Source organism: Cherax quadricarinatus, chromosome 74, assembly GCF_038502225.1.
Source record: "Cherax quadricarinatus isolate ZL_2023a chromosome 74, ASM3850222v1, whole genome shotgun sequence".
In the NCBI taxonomy this organism is placed as follows: Eukaryota; Metazoa; Arthropoda; class Malacostraca; order Decapoda; family Parastacidae; genus Cherax; species Cherax quadricarinatus.
In genome coordinates, this window is record NC_091365.1 from 19,857,043 (window position 1) to 19,873,259 (window position 16,217).

Genomic DNA, 16,217 nt, shown 5'->3' on the forward strand with positions numbered 1-16,217 from the left:
CCACGTTGCCCTGGGTTGTGTAACTGATTGTTTTCTAGGTGGTTGGCGATCTTGCTTCTAGAACCCTTCCAAAGAATTTTGTATGAGATGTTAGTGATATTGGTCTGTATTTCTTTGCAATTCCTTTACTGCCACCTTTGTGGAGTGAGGCTATGTCTGTTGTTTTCAGTGTGTGTGGGATAACCCCTGTGTCCATGCTCCCTCTGCATAGATTGCTAAAGGCACGTGACAGGGGCTTCGTGCAGTTCTTGATGAACACGGAGTTCCATGAGTCTGGGGCTGAGGCAGATTGCATGGGCTTGTAATTTATTGCCTTTTCAAAGTCTTGTGGTGTTATGATAATATCCGAGATTTTTGAGATGACCAAATTTTGGGTCACGTTCATAATGAATTCATTTAGATTGTCGACCCTTAGTCTGGTCACTGCTCACTGAACACTGAATCATATTGAGACTTTTGTATCTCAGTCATTTCTTGGCTGTCATCTGAGTATGTCCCATCTCGCCTAAGCAGGGACCCAATACTGGATGTTGTTTTTCCTTAGATTTGACTAAGAGAAGAATTTTTTTTTTTTCAATTTCCATTAAGGCTTTTAGTTCATCTTGCAATTCTTGACTCCTGTAAGATTCCTTCACCTTAAGTTCGATATTTGCAATTTCTTTGACCAGTGCCTCTCTTCATATTTCAGATACATCGGCCATTCTAAGCATTTCTCTAACTCTTCGTCTTCGCCTGTATAGGGAGCGTCTCTCTCTTTCCAGTATACATCTTCTCTGTCTTTTTCTTAATGGAATGTACCTTGAGCAGATCTCAAGAACCAGAGTTTATTTTTTCTATGCAAAGGTTCAGATCCCTGTTATTCAGGATATCTTCCCAGCTTGTTTCATTTAGGATGCGGTTGACTTGTTCCCATTGTATGTTATTGTTATTGAAATTGAATTTTGTGAAGACACCCTCATGACTGTGCTCGTCTGGTGCCCTGTGCATACATGTCTGTACCTCTATTATGTTGTGATCTGAATGTATTGTTTTTGTTACGGTTATATTACATATCTGATCGTCGTTGTTAGTGAAAATGAGGTTCAGAGTATTTTATAGTGTTGTAGGCTCTAATATTTGCTAGTTTAAGGTGAATTTGGTGGAGAGATTTAATAGCTCCTGTGTGTGTGAATTTTCATCTGAGCTGCTTCCCGGGGTGATCTCTGCTAAAAATATTCTGTGCCACACTCCTCCATTTTAGGTGTCTCAAGTAGCAAAATGTTTGGGGCAGGAGTTGGAAGATTTGCCAGACAGTGATCAGTATTCAAAAGCTGCTCCTGGAATTGCTGGGGATTTGCATCTGGAGGTTTGTATACCACCACAATGACAAGGTTTTAGTTTTAAATCTTTACCGCCTAAACTTCAACTACATCATTTGAGGTGTTCAGTAGTTCTGAGCAAATGAGCGACTCTCTGACGTACGAGCCAACCTCAGTAGTCCAGTTTAGTAGTCACTGTGCAAGTACCTTAGTGTTCCAGTATAGTAGTTACTGTGCTAACACCTCAGTAGTCCAGTACAGTAATTACTGTGCTAGCACCTCAGTAGTCCAGTATAGTAATTACTGTGCTAGTACCTCAGTAATCCAGTAGAGTAGTTACTGTGCAAGAAACTTAGTAACACAGTGTAGTAGCCACTGTGCTACCATCTCAGTAGTCCAGTATAGTAATTACTGTGCTAGTACCTCAGTAGTACAGTATAGAAGTCACTTTGCCAGTTCCACAGTAGTCCAGTACAGTAGTTACTGTGCCAGAACTTAGTAGCACAGTATAGTAGTCACTGTGCTACCATCTCAGTAGTCCAGTATAGTAATTACTGTGCAAGTACCTCAGTGTTCCAGTATAGTAGTTACTGTGCTAGTACCTCAGAAGTACAGTATAGAAGTCACTTTGCTAGTACCTCAGTAGTCCAGTACAGTAGTTACTGTGCCAGAAACTTAGTAGCACAGTATAGTAGTCACTGTGCTACCATCTCAGTAGTCCAGTATAGTAATTACTGTGCAAGTACCTCAGTGTTCCAGTATAGTAGTTACTGTGCTAGTACCTCAGTAGTCTATTATAGTTGTGACTGTGCTAGTCCCTCAGTGGTCTAGTATAGCAGTTACTATGCTAGTACCTCAGAAATACAGCATGGTAGTTACTCTGATATTACCTCAATAGTCCAGTGTAATAGTCATTGTGCTAGCAACTCAGTAGTTCAGTATAGTAGTCACTGTGCTAGTACCTCAGTAGTACAGCATAGTAGTCACTGTGCTAGTACCTCAGTAGTATAGTATAGCAGCCACTGTGCTAGTACCTCAGTAGTCCAGTATAGCAGTTACTTTGCTTGTAATTCAATAGTACAGTATAGTAGTTAATATGATATTACCTCAGTATTCCAGTGTAGTAGTGACTCACGAAATCGTAATGACTCTATGACCTCGGGTTCAATCCCGGCCGGGGGTATGGCCAGTATAGTAGTCATTGTGCTAACACCTCAGTAGTTAAGTATAATAATTACTGTGCTAGTACCTCAGTAGTTCAGTATAGTAGTCTCTGTGCTAGCACCTCAGTAGTTAAGTATAATAATTACTGTGCTAGTACCTCAGTAGTCCAGTATAGTAGTCTCTGTGCTAGCACCTTAGTAGTTAAGTATAATAATTACTGTGCTAGTACCTCAGTAGTCCAGTATAGTAGTCTCTCTGCTAGTACCTCAGTAGTCCAGTATAGTAGTCTCTCTGCTAGCACCTCAGTAGTCCAGTATAGTAGTCTCTGTGCTAGTACCTCAGTAGTCCAGTATAGTAGTCTCTGTGCTAGCACCTTAGTAAAGTATAATAATTACTGTGCTAGTACCTCAGTAGTCCAGTATAGTAGTCTCTGTGCTAGCACCTCAGTAGTCCAGTATAGTAGTCTCTCTGCTAGTACCTCAGTAGTCCAGTATAGTAGTCTCTCTGCTAGCACCTCAGTAGTCAAGTATAGTAGTCTCTGTGCTAGTACCTCAGTAGTCCAGTATAGGAGTTTCTGTGCTAGTACCTCAGTATTCCAGTATATTAGTCTCTGTGCTAGCACCTCAATATTTAAGTATAATAATTAGTGTGCTAGCACCTCTGCAGTCCAGTATAGAAGTCACTGAGCTAGTACCTCAGTAGTCCAGTTCTCACCTAGTTATAGTTACAGGGGTCGAGTTATAGCTCCTGACCCCGCCTCTTCACTGGCCGCTACTGGGTCACTCTTCCTGCTCCATGTGCTTTGTCACATCTCTTCTAAAAACTATATATGGATCCTGCCTCCACTACATTATTTCCCAGACTATTCCACTTCCTGACAACTCTGTGACTGAAGAAATACTTCCTAACATCCCTGTGATTCATCTGTGTCTTCAATTTCCAACTGTGACCCCTTGTTGCTGTGTCCCATCTCTTTAACATCCTGTCTTTGTCCACCTTGTCGATTCCTCTGAGTATTTTATAAGTCGTTATCGTATCCTGCCTCCCTCTCCTGTCCTCCAGTGTCGTCAGGTCGATCTCCCTTAACCTCTCTTCGTAGGACATACTCATAGCTCTGGGACTAGTCTTGTTGCAAATCTTTGCACTTTCTTTAGTTTCCTTACGTGCTTGGCTAGGTGTGGGTTCGAAACTGGTGCTGCATACTCCAATATGGGCTTGACGTACACAGTGTACAGGGTCCTGAATGAGTCCTTATTAAGATGTCAGAATACTGTTCTTAGGTTTGCTAGGCGCCCATATGTTGCAGCAGTTATTTGGGCGATGTGCGCCTCAGGAGATGTGCCTGGTGTTATACTCACCCCAAGATCCTTTTCCTTGAGTGAGATTTGTAGTTTCCATCCCCCTAGACTGTACTCCGTCTGCGGTCTTCTTCGCCCTTCCCCAATTATCATGACTTTGCACTTGGTGAGGTTGAACTCCAGGAGCCTGTTGCTTGACCAGGCATGCAGCCTGTCCAGATTCCTTTGTAGTTCTGCTGTTCCTCATCCGATTGAATTCTGCTCATCAACCTCACATCACCTGCAAACATGGACACTTTGGAGTCTATTCCTTCTGTTATGTCGTTCACAAATACCAGAAACAACACCGGTTCTAAGACTGATCCTTGTGGCATCCTGCTCGTCACAGGCGTCCACTCTGCCACATCACCATGCACCATGACTTGCTGTTGTCTTCCTGACAGGTATTCCTTGATCCACTTTATACAGTCCAAGAAAATGCAGTCTACCAGAGATGTTGCACAAGAGTCTTATTCATTAATTCATATAACAGCCTCAGCATTTATTTAAACTGACTTTTCTCCTGGTTTTCACTACCAGATAACACTATGTAACACTATTTTTGTACCTGGCAAGTAATTGTTATTTTCCAACTGCTTTTATTGCAAAACAATGGAAAATGCCTATAATTCCTATTAAACTTTGCTTTTTTTTGGCATACCAGATGAATTTCTGGCAATAAATGGCTAAGTTTCAATATTTTTTGCTAATTTTGTATGTAAAACAAAAACATATCAGAAAATAAATAAGATTTACATAAATAAAAAATTACACAAATTTTATTTTAAACTTTCTGAAACATATTTGGAAAGTTAAAAAAAAAAAAAAATAAGTTTTTCAAGATTTGCGAGCATGCAAAAAAATCACTCCCATTCAATCCCTCAAATGCAGTCTCCAATCATGTTTTCATTATAAGATCACTGCTACCTTTGTTTAAAGTCCATTATAACTTGGTGGAAGTGCTCCCCTTGCTCCTCTGAGTATGATCCCATATTCTCATTGAAATTGCCAAGATGAGCATCAAGGATATGGAGCTTAAGGGACATCCTACAGCCCATCTGACCATAGCATTTATCCAAGGTCTCAGCAAATTCCACATAATTGTCAGCCTTGTTGTTGCCCAGAAAGCCCTGAGCTACAGCAATAAAACTCACTCAGGCTTCCTTTTCCTTCTCTGTGAGCTTCTTTGGAAATTCTGAGCACTCCATGATTTTCATTATTTATGGTCCAGTGAAGATACCAGCCTTCACCTTTGCCTTTGATAGCTTGGGAAAGAAGTCTTGAAGATACTTGAAGGCTGCAGACTCTTTGTCAAGAGCTGTAACAAACTGTTTCATTAGCCCTAGTTTGATGTGTAATGGAGGGGACAGAATCTTTTGAGGATCCACCAAGGGTTTATGTTTGATATTATGTCTTCTTGCTGAAAACTCAGTCCTTTGTTCTGTCTCAACTATCCCAATGATACTGTTGTAGTCCACCTTAAGATGCATTGAATGAGCCAAGGAAAGAGATGATACTTGTTCCCATTGTGCAGAAGTACAGCTTTTAGGCTTCTGGAGGAGCTGTCAGTAACGAGTCTCCACTCATCTGGATTTTATGCAATTCCAATTGCATCAAACAGGGCTGACACATCATTACAGTAGCACAACCTGTCTTCATTGTTGAAGAAGCTTGAGAAATGTTGGTGACGTTTTCCTTGGCTTGTCATTTGTACACTTTCATCCACCAAGTCCCACTCCTTGAGCCTTGAAATCAAAAGCTCAGCATCTGATTATGTCAAACTATGATCTCTGATAAGGTCATTGAAGTTTGTTTGGTTTGGGTAGTGAGGATTCCTCCCAGCAGCTGCATCTGTGTGATCATAGTCTTGTTCACTGTGTCATCATTTTCTGATTCTCTGCTTTCTTCTTCTGACGGTTGACTTCTTTTTTGAGGTGTAGGTACAGGAAGATCAGCACTATGTGGTACTGGTGCAATAGAAGAGGGAAGGTTTGGATAAGAAATAGCAGATACATTTTTCCCAGTTCGAAGTATGGAAGGATCCACCAGACAGAAGCAGCAGTTGCTAGAATGATCAGTGGGTTCACATCATATTCTAGGAAGAGCAAGCTTCATGGTTCTTCTTTTCTCTCCTCTATACCATCCTGTAAATAAACGAAATAATTACTTTCAGTTATACATTTCATTTAATTAAAAAATATTCCTATTCAAGATTTTAACCATTCATATAACTCGAGATTTTCTTACCTGTAATATTATACATGTTGCAGTCTGTCACTTGTAGTATTATACATGTTACAGTCTGTCACCTGTAATATTATACATATTACAGTCTGTCACTTGTAATATTATACACGTTACAGTCTGTCACTTGTAATATTATACATGTTACAGTCTGTCACTTGCAATATTATACATGTTACAGTCTAACACTTGTAATATTATACGTGTTACAGTCTGACACTTGTAATATTATACATGTTACAGTCTGACACTTGTAATATTATAGATGTTACAGTCTGTCACTTGTAATATTATACATGTTACAGTCTAACACTTGTAACATTACACGTTACAATTTAACACTAGTAACATACATGTTACAGTCTGCCACTTGTAATATTATACATGTTACAGTCTAACACTTGTAATATTACACGTTACAATTTAACACTAGTAACATACATGTTACAGTCTAACACTTGTAATATTATACATGTTACAGTCTGACACTTGTAATATTATGCATGTTACAATCTGACACTTGCAATATTATACATGTTACAGTCTGACACTTCTAATATTATAGATGTTACAGTCTGTCACTTCTGATATTATACATGTTACAGTCTGACACTTGTAATATTATACATGTTACATTCTAACACTTGTAATATTACATGTTACAATTTAACACTAGTAATATACATGTTACAGTCTAACACTTGTAATATTATACATGTTACAATCTGACACTTGTAATATTATACATGGTACAGTCTGACACTCGCAATATTATACATGTTACAGTCTGACACTTGTAATATTATACATGTTACAGTCTGACACTTGTAATATTATACATGTTACATTCTAACACTTGTAATATTACACGTTACAATTTAACACTAGTAATATACATGTTACAGTCTAACTCTTGTAATATTATACATGTTACAGTCTGACACTTGTAATATTATGCATGTTACAGTCTGACACTTGCAGTATTAGACATGTTACAGCCTGACACTTCTTATATTATACATGTTACAGTCTGTCACTTCTAATATTATACATGTTACAGTCAGACACTTGTAATATTATACATGTTACAGTTTGACACCTGCGATATTATACATGTTACAGTCTGACACTTGTAATATTATACATGTTACTGTCTGTCACTTATAATATTATACATGTTACAGTTTGACACTTTGTAATATCATTATTATACTCTATATTATTTTTTATCAGATGAAAGAAGAGAAGGAATTGACTCAGTAATGACCGTCACTGCTTGTGGTACTGTTAACAAGCAGCAGCAGCAATAGTAACAAAAGCAGCAGCAGCAGCATCAACAACAGTAACAGCAGCAGCAACAGCAACAACAACAACAACAACAACAACAGCAACAACAACAACCACAACAACAGCAGCAACAGCAGCAAAAGTAACAGCAGCAGCAGCATCAAAAGCATCAGCATAAGCAGTAGCAACAGCAGCAGCAACAGCAGCAGCAACAGCAGCAGCAACAGTATCAGCATCAGCAGTAGCAACAGCAGCAGCTGGGTCTCCATCAAGTTCCTTACATCACAGTATATGTGTCTTAATACACTATGGATGATAAACATGTGTTTAATGGATGTAGACTAATCAAGGCTGTTAAGATCTGTGCCAGAAATGTCTTGTATAAGACATTCCTCTGGGGAACCCCAGAAAAACCTACCAATATGAAGTTAGATCATTACTTAAATAAAAAAAATGATAAAAAAAAATCTAAATTCTTTGACAGAACACAAAAAGAGATGATTGATAAGAGTCCAGATGGATCAGAGTTTGATGTGTCACTGCTGCATCTTAGCATCAAACTCGCCTGTAAGGATGTAGCTCCATTCAATGATCAAAAATGGAACACTAAAGGTAACATAATGGAGTACTACATTACTTCAATAAAGAACATGAGGAACAATGTTCTTCATGGTCAACTTGCAGTTACTGATAAAAATTATTTTGAAAATATAAAAGAACTTCGGGAGTTGCTAACTGGTTGTCTTGAGACATCCGGAAAGAAGTATGGGAGAGACCAGGATGAAGTGAACCAGGAGGTCACACGGATGAATGATGTCCTGGACCACATTATGAATAAGATTATTGGAGAGGAAGACATACTGATGTATGGTGGAGACAAACTCAAACATCTTATGATTAATGACAGTCGTGACAAACTTAAGAAGATCTTCCAAAGTATCAGCTATGTCAACCCAGTGTCTTTCATCACTAGTGACTTGAAACTTAAAGTAGACAAAATTTTTGTAGATATTGAGGTCAAACATGGAAAACGTGGAGGTGAAGGTGAACATATAAGTCATCAACACCTTCTTAAGCTTCTTCAGACCACAGCAGTACCATCATCCACATGCACTGTCTCACAACAGCAGTACCAGACTACAGCAGCAGCGTCTACAAGCACTGTCTCACAACAACTAGGTACATCTACTCACCCACATATAATATTGCTAGAAGGCGTGACTGGCAGTGGCAAGACTACTCTAGTCACGTTAGTAATAGATGAATGGACTCAAGATGGTAAAGGTAATATTAGTGACTTAGATAATTACGAGCTTCTACTGTGGGTGCAGTGCAGGGACCCAACAATGACCTGCTACCAGCAGCTCCTGGACCGACTGATACCAGAGGTAGCCATAAAATTCAAGGAAATTCTTCCGAAACTGATGAAGCTTTGCAAGATCTTGATTATAATTGACGGCCTTGATGAAGACAATGAAAGTTCTAGAACACTAGTCCAGAGTCTATTGCAAGAATTTAAGTACTGTTCTAATATTGCTTTTCTGTGCACTTCACGACCAGAAAAAGTTGAGAATTTTAGGAAGACAATCCCTGCAGAGTATATTGTGAAATATGCTACACTTCATGGTATAGCTAAGGAAAATTTAGCACAATTCGTGCGTCTGAATCACCAGGAGATAACCAAACAAACAGGGAATAACAGAAATACTGAACAACTGGTAAGAAAGGTGATAAAGCTAGGACTTCATGAGCACTTAAGACTACCAATGAATTTGATTCTTTTGATATACATCTGGGACCACGACCCTGACCAGCTGAACTTTACATCTGTCACTCACACAGAGCTATATCATAATATTCATGTACTGTGTAAACACAAGTTAATAGAGAGACTGACCAACCATGAAGCTACAAAGAATATAGATGTCAGGAAATTAAAGATTAAGAAAATTTTGATAACTATGTACAAGACAGCTCTAGAAAGTCTTTCAAGTGATCAGTTAAACCTTGAGGAAGAAACTGTAGATAAACTTATATCCACCTGTAATGAATTGTGTTTACCTTATAAAGAAGTGTTGTCAGCGTTCCTTTGTTTAAGACCAACATGGACGATACTGGGGATCAAGGAGCGGTACTCAGCTCCTCACAAAGGAATACAAGATTACTTCGCTGCTCTCTATATTGTGAGCAATCTTAATAACCCTCAGAATTCTACACCTACACCTGTCTCAGCTACACTTGCTTCAGCTACACCTGCCTCAGCTACACCTGCCTCTGTTACACTTGCTTCAGATACACCTGCTGCACCTGCCAGTATCAGGGGAGTGTTAGAAGAGAGCATCAGGTCAGGTGTGGTAGACATGAACAAGTACCAGAATGTTCTGATACATGTGGCTGGGCTGCTGCACCTGGTACTAGACCAGGTACCTGAGGAACCTGCACGGGAAGTGGTTCATCTCCTACAAGAGTCTGGTATGAGAGACAATGACCAGTGGCTCGACCTCCTTGACAACACTAACAAGTCTCCAGTAATTGTCAAAGAAATATCTGACTTTTTTAATAGAAAAGAAATAATTGACGTAAGTGATGGACGTGTGAGAAGCTACGCTGCTCTCCTGCCATATCTCAGCTCCTGCAAAGTGGTGATTATTATCCAGGGTGACCCTGATGACCTGCCTGACCTGCCTGACCTGCTGGCTACTCTCACACACCATCACTGTACAGACCTGATACTGCACCACCACTACCATCGTGCCGATACAACCACCACTTCTGACAACCTGTTACAACTTGTACGACCTCGGTGAGTTGTTGGTATTGTTAATAATGTTACTGTAAATTATAACATTATATTGACAGTATTGTTAATGTTAATAATGTTACTGTATATGATAACAATGTCTTTATCTTAACATTAAAGGTATTAACATTGTAGTTGTTATTATTATTGTTAGTGTTAACATTGTTGTTGGTGTTAACATTGTTGTTGGTGTTAACATTGTTGTTGGTGTTAACTTCATTTTTGTTAACATTGTTGTTGTTTCTGATAACATTTTTATAGTTTCAAAATTTACCTTCTTAGTGTTGGTAACATTGTTGTTAGTGGAGTTAACATCATTGTTGTTGGCAACATTGTTATTAGTGGTGTTAACATCATTGTTGTTGGTAACATTGTTGTTAGTGATGTTAACATCATTGTTGTTTGTAACATTGTTATTAGTGGTGTTAACATCATTGTTGTTGGTAACATTGTTGTTAGTGGTGTTAACATCATTGTTGTTTGTAACATTGTTATTAGTGGTGTTAACATCATTGTTGTTGGTAACATTGTTATTAGTGGTGTTAACATCATTGTTGTTGGTAACATTGTTGTTAGTGGTGTTAACATCATTGTTGTTTGTAACATTGTTATTAGTGGTGTTAACATCATTGTTGTTGGTAACATTGTTATTAATGGTGTTAACATCATTGTTGTTGGTAACATTGTTATTAGTGGTGTTAACATCATTGTTGTTGGCAACATTGCTGTTAGCGGTGTTAACACTATTGCTGTTAATGGTGTTAATATTGTTGTTGAAGCATTGCTGGTGTTAACATTGGTGGTGTTAACATTGTTATTTGTGTTAACATTGCTGTTGATGTTAATATTGTTAATTTTAACATTATTATTGGTGTTAACATTGATGTTGTTGTTAACAATGTTAACATTGTTGTTATTGTTGTTAACAATGTTAACATTGTTGTTATTGTTGTTAACAATGTTAACATTGTTGTTATTGTTGTTAACAATGTTAACATTGTTTTAATGTTAACACTGTTGATGGTGTTAACAATGTTGTTTTTGTTAGCATTATTGTTGGCGTTTACATTGTTGTTGCTAAGGTTGTTTTTGGTGTTAAGATTGTTGATAGTTTTAACAATGTTGTTGTTATAGCATCATTGTTTGTGTTAACATTGTTGTTGTTATTGCATCATTGTTGGTGTTAACATTGTTGTTAATGTTAACACCTGTGTTAGTGTTAATATTGTTGTAATGTTAACATAGTTGTTGTTGTTAACATTGTTGTTGGTCATAACATTGTTGTTGATGTTGTTAACATTGTTTGTGCTTACATTGTTGTTAACTTTGTTGTTGTTAACACTGTTGTTGGTGTTAAAATTGTTTTTGGTGTTAGCATCATTGTAGTGTTAACATTGTTGCTGATTGTGGCATGCAATGAGTATGTTACACTTTATTTGGCATATGTACACACTCCCACATAGGCTGCCTCCCAACAAGTGAACTGGGTGCTAAGGGTTTAAGGATCTTATGGGGCTCCATCTTTAAATCAGTACCTTGGTTAATTAACCAATCATAAGGTGGGTCTGACAGTTGCTGAGGTGATGTGGTATCATTCACAGTCAGTTTTTGCCAGACTCATACAACCTCTGGTTGAGCATGGTTCTGTCTTTTTCTAGCTTTCAGCTTTGCTTTGATTACCGTGTGTTACACTTTTACTCCATTCTTGTACATAGTATATAGAAGTGTACATATATTAAATACTTGGTGAAGGAAAATACAATTTAAAGACTACTACTTCGTTTATTTTCGCTCCAAGTCCCATTACGACCAGGTCAACAGGCCACTATTACCTTGATGCATAATATGGGGGCCTGTCCAGGATCTGGAGCTTGAGCTGGTCTTTGTATCATTGAGGAATTGAAGTTAGTCTTGTATTGTTTAGATTGCCTTGCTATCGCTCGGCATTGCGTGTCAGCTTTGTCATTGCTTCTGTTATTGCATGTCAGCCTAGCAACAGTTTTGCTATTGTGTATCAGCTTTTCTATTGTGTGTGTGTGTGTGTGTGTATCCCACAGTCGTACTATGCATTGCTTGTTGCATGTATTGCAAACAGCACGTTACATTGGAGTTAATGCCACCTACACGTGTCAGGCGAAAGATGTCTGAATTCACTCTATTAAATCTGCCCAAACTCTCTCTACAGCGTTGTTGGCAAATTGCTCATTCTATTGGTATAGAGTGTCAAAACACTCTTACTGCTGCATAGCTACAGAAGCTGTTAATCGCAGATCTCTGCTCAGGTTCCTTTGTAAAGTGAGAGACATAACACCAGAACATTCAGACAAGTAGTCTCATGAAGCAGCAGGGGCATCAGGTTTGTTTAAGGGTGAGTCCTCTTCATTGCCACTTGAGTTAGCAAACAATAAAGGAGCAGCGAACCTCTGCTAAGGAGGAGTTTGATACGGAGAAGGAGAGGAAGCAATTTAAACAAACAGTGGATGACTTTAGTGTGCAAAAGTCAGTTCAGCAAGTTCCTTATTTTGTTGAAGCCTGAGCAGTTTTTCGAGGCATTTGAAAGCCAGGCTCGAGCATGAAGGTGGCCTGAGGTGCATTGGGCAGTATTGGTGCATACAGTGTTGTATGGTAAGGCACAGAAGTTTACATCTTAACTGAACAATGAAGACTTTATTAACTATCGAGTGGTGAGAACCATGGTCCTTGGGGATTATCAGTGTATTCCCGCCAAGTGCGGGAGGGAATTTAAACTAGGCAAACGACAGCCGGGTCAGTCTCATGGCGACTTTGTAAGGCAGTAGTCGAAAGCCTTTACCAAGTAGTACAAGGCAAATGGTGTCGATAATTTCTTGGACCATGTCCAATTGCTCTTGGTGGATAACCTGCTCCAAGCAGTTTTATCTTTCTTTTTAACCGCCTGGCATGAGCAAAGATCGTCAAAGAAGAGTTCCTGACTGGAGGACGAAGTGGCAGGACGAAGGTGAACAATAGCACCAAACACCTAAGTCACTGGGTGAGCCATGTTACCTAACTCAGCCTACTTGTGCTCAATATGGTGATCAGAGATGTCAGTATACAGACTGGCGTCAACCAGAAATTCAGCAGGGAGCCATGGTAATGTGTTATCACTGCCATAAACCAGGCCATGTTAAACTGAACTGTACAGAAAAACCCCATCCATTAAGGAGAATTACTAATCTCCCTATTGAAATGAAGCAGAAAGAAGTAGAGTGTGGGATAGCCCCATACTATAGTACTTCTCATATCTCCTGTCAGGAGAGTTCAAAGAAAATGGAAGTAAGAACATCAAGGGATACAGGGCAAATTGTTCCTTAATACGAGTGGGAGTACTTCCCTTCTTTGAACAAACGTCATTGCACTCATCAGTTCTTTTAGAAGCATTTGGAGGAGCAGTATTTTCTGTCTCTTTACATAAAATATATGTGCAGAGTAAATATTAGACTGGATATTTGACTGTAGGTGTTTCTGATGCGATTTCCTATGAAAAATGCCGTATTATTAGTAGGTAATAACATTAATTTTACTAAGTGTTCAGAACCTATAATGACTAATTCTTCTCCAAAGTTGGCCATAACTCGGTTAAAATCCCAAGGGATGTCTGATGAGAAGGTTAACACATCCTTGGACGACACTGATCTTGGACTAGCCAATTTGTTTTACAAGGAAAACTGACCAGACCCGGATCAAGCCTTCCTATTCCAGGGTTGCAGGATTACAAGATATCTTTGTCTCTATGCCAGAGGGACTGTCCTTTCGGGAAGAACACCAAAAAACCCTTCTATGAATTTCGCTTCTCAGACATCCATTGGTGAATCCCCCCCAGATCACCCAGTCAAATACTAAGAAGTTTCAATCACAAATATTAAATGTAGCTCATTATTCTTAACTTAAAGATTACCAAAACCTTGTGTAGAATATCAAAAGAATTTATCTAGCTTAAGTTAAGGCTAGATGTGAAGAATCACATCTGTTGTTGTAAGGAGTGTCAGCAAGTAGGACAACCTGGACACCCCATTAAACCTGCATCACTCCTTCCCATACCCACAGATGGAGAACTTTTTGCAGAGTTAATCATAGCTTATATAGGTCCATTACCTAAGTCCAAGTCTGGCAACCAGTATTTATTCACTCTTACAGACAAAGTTACTAAGTATTCAGAAATATTCCCAATGTGCAGTATCAATACCAAAGCTATTTTAAAGCACTAACCAAGTTTATCTCTTACTTTGGCATTCCTAAGCTTATTCAGATTGACCAGGGTACTAATTTTACTGCCAAAGCATTTAGGGAGTCTTTATCTAGGCTAGGAATAATTCATAAATTATCCACTGCCTATCATCCCCAGTCCCAAGGTGCCCTGGAAAGATTTCATCAGACATTGAAAACCATGATGAGAACTTACTGCATGCATTTTCCTACAGACTGGGATGAATCACTTCATCTGTTGCTGTTCACAATGAGAGAAACTGTGCAGGAGTTCAAAGGGTACATTCCGTTTGAGCTAATCTTTGGGCACAACATAAAAGGTCCTCTTCGAGTGCACAAGGAAGGATAGATGGGAGAAGACACCTGCATAACACTCTACAACCCTTTATTAAGGTTGCAGGTGGAACGTCATTTGGCTAAGGCTAACTTAAAAACACCTCAAAATACTATGAAACAGGGGTATGACAGAAACTCAAAGTTTCACTCCTTCCATCCAGGAGACAAGGTGCTCGTGCAGGAACCTGTACCTGGCCACACCTTAAAAACTAGATTTACGGGACCTATGCAAATTGTAAGTAAACTAACTGATGCAAATTATGTGATAGCTCCCCTTGATAAGTCCTCAAAGAGTAAAACATACCATATAAATCAGATTAAAACATTTCAAACTCCAAGTAAAGTCCCAGTAATGACTCTTTCCTCTGCCTCTGTAGGCAACCCTGACTCCTTGCACCCTATTCCTGAAATTCAAGTAAAACTTCCCAATTCTGTCCTCCTCAAGTACCCTAACCCTTTAATGGTCAGATTATCTAAGAGTCAAATAACAAGTTTAACTGCGCTCCTGCAATCTTACCCTGACATCTTGGATATTATGATGTAGATGTTGGAAACTCTAAACTTATTGAACTCTCCGCCTACAGATCTAGTCCTGAAAAACAGAGGCTACTTCAGCAGGAGCTAGAATTTCAGTTAGAATATGCGTTAGTAGAGGAGTCATATAACCTGTGGGCTTCTCCATGCATCCTTATTAAGAAAGCTGACAGAGGTTTTCGAATGTGTACAGATTACCAGATGGTGAATGAGGTCACTATTCCACATGCTTACCCTCCTCCACGCTCGGATGATGTAATAGACTTCGTGGGTTAGGCTACTTTTGTGTCCAAATTTAATTTAAAGGTTACTATGGTGAAGGAAATCTCTGCCTTCGTAATTCCAGGAGGTCATTATCAATATACGGTAACCCACTTCGGACTGAAAAACTCACCAGCATCATAAAGGCCTTAAAGGAATGGCCACTTATCTAGATGATACTGTTGTTGTGTTGGATACTTGGGACCAACATATGTCCAGACTTGAAGTTCTCTTCACAAAGTCAAAGATATGCTCAGAACTACTCAGTGCCTCAAATGAAGATGAAATTTTGGCAGTAAAGACTGAGAACCAAAACCTGGTTATTGTCGTTGTATACAAGCCTCCGGAGGCAACTTCCCAACAATTCCAGGAACAGCTGTCTGGAAAATCTTCCAGCTGATGCCCCAACATCTTTCTCCTGGGCGATTTCAACCTAAGGCACCTTAAATGGAGGAATGTAGTAAATAATATTGCAGCAGAGATAACCCCAGGAGGCATCTAAGGTGAAAACTCTCACACACACGAGCTTTTAAATCTCTGCACCAAATTCACTTTAAACCAGCAAATAATAGAGCCAACAAGACTGGAGAATACACTGGACCTCATCTTCACTAACAATGATGATCTGATGCGACATATTACTGTATCAAAAACAATATACTCAGATCACAACATAATAGAGGTTCAGACATGTATGCGTGGGGTCCCAGATCAACAAAATGTGATCAGTCA

The 16,217-nt window shown here is 39.0% G+C and overlaps 1 protein-coding gene across 2 annotated transcripts in view; it reads left to right on the forward strand.

The window, feature by feature from the left end:
* The first annotated feature begins 7,281 nt into the window (after positions 1-7,281).
* Positions 7,282-16,217, forward strand: part of LOC128700114 (uncharacterized) — a 132,148-nt gene continuing 123,212 nt past the window's right edge. For both annotated transcript variants that reach the window (XR_008408708.2, XM_053793064.2), the window contains exon 1: positions 7,282-10,133. Coding sequence is in view for 1 of the 2 variants with exons in the window: in XM_053793064.2 (XP_053649039.1) it covers positions 7,639-10,133 (2,495 nt within the window). In the remaining variant the exon portion in view is untranslated. The remainder of the gene's footprint in view (positions 10,134-16,217) is intronic.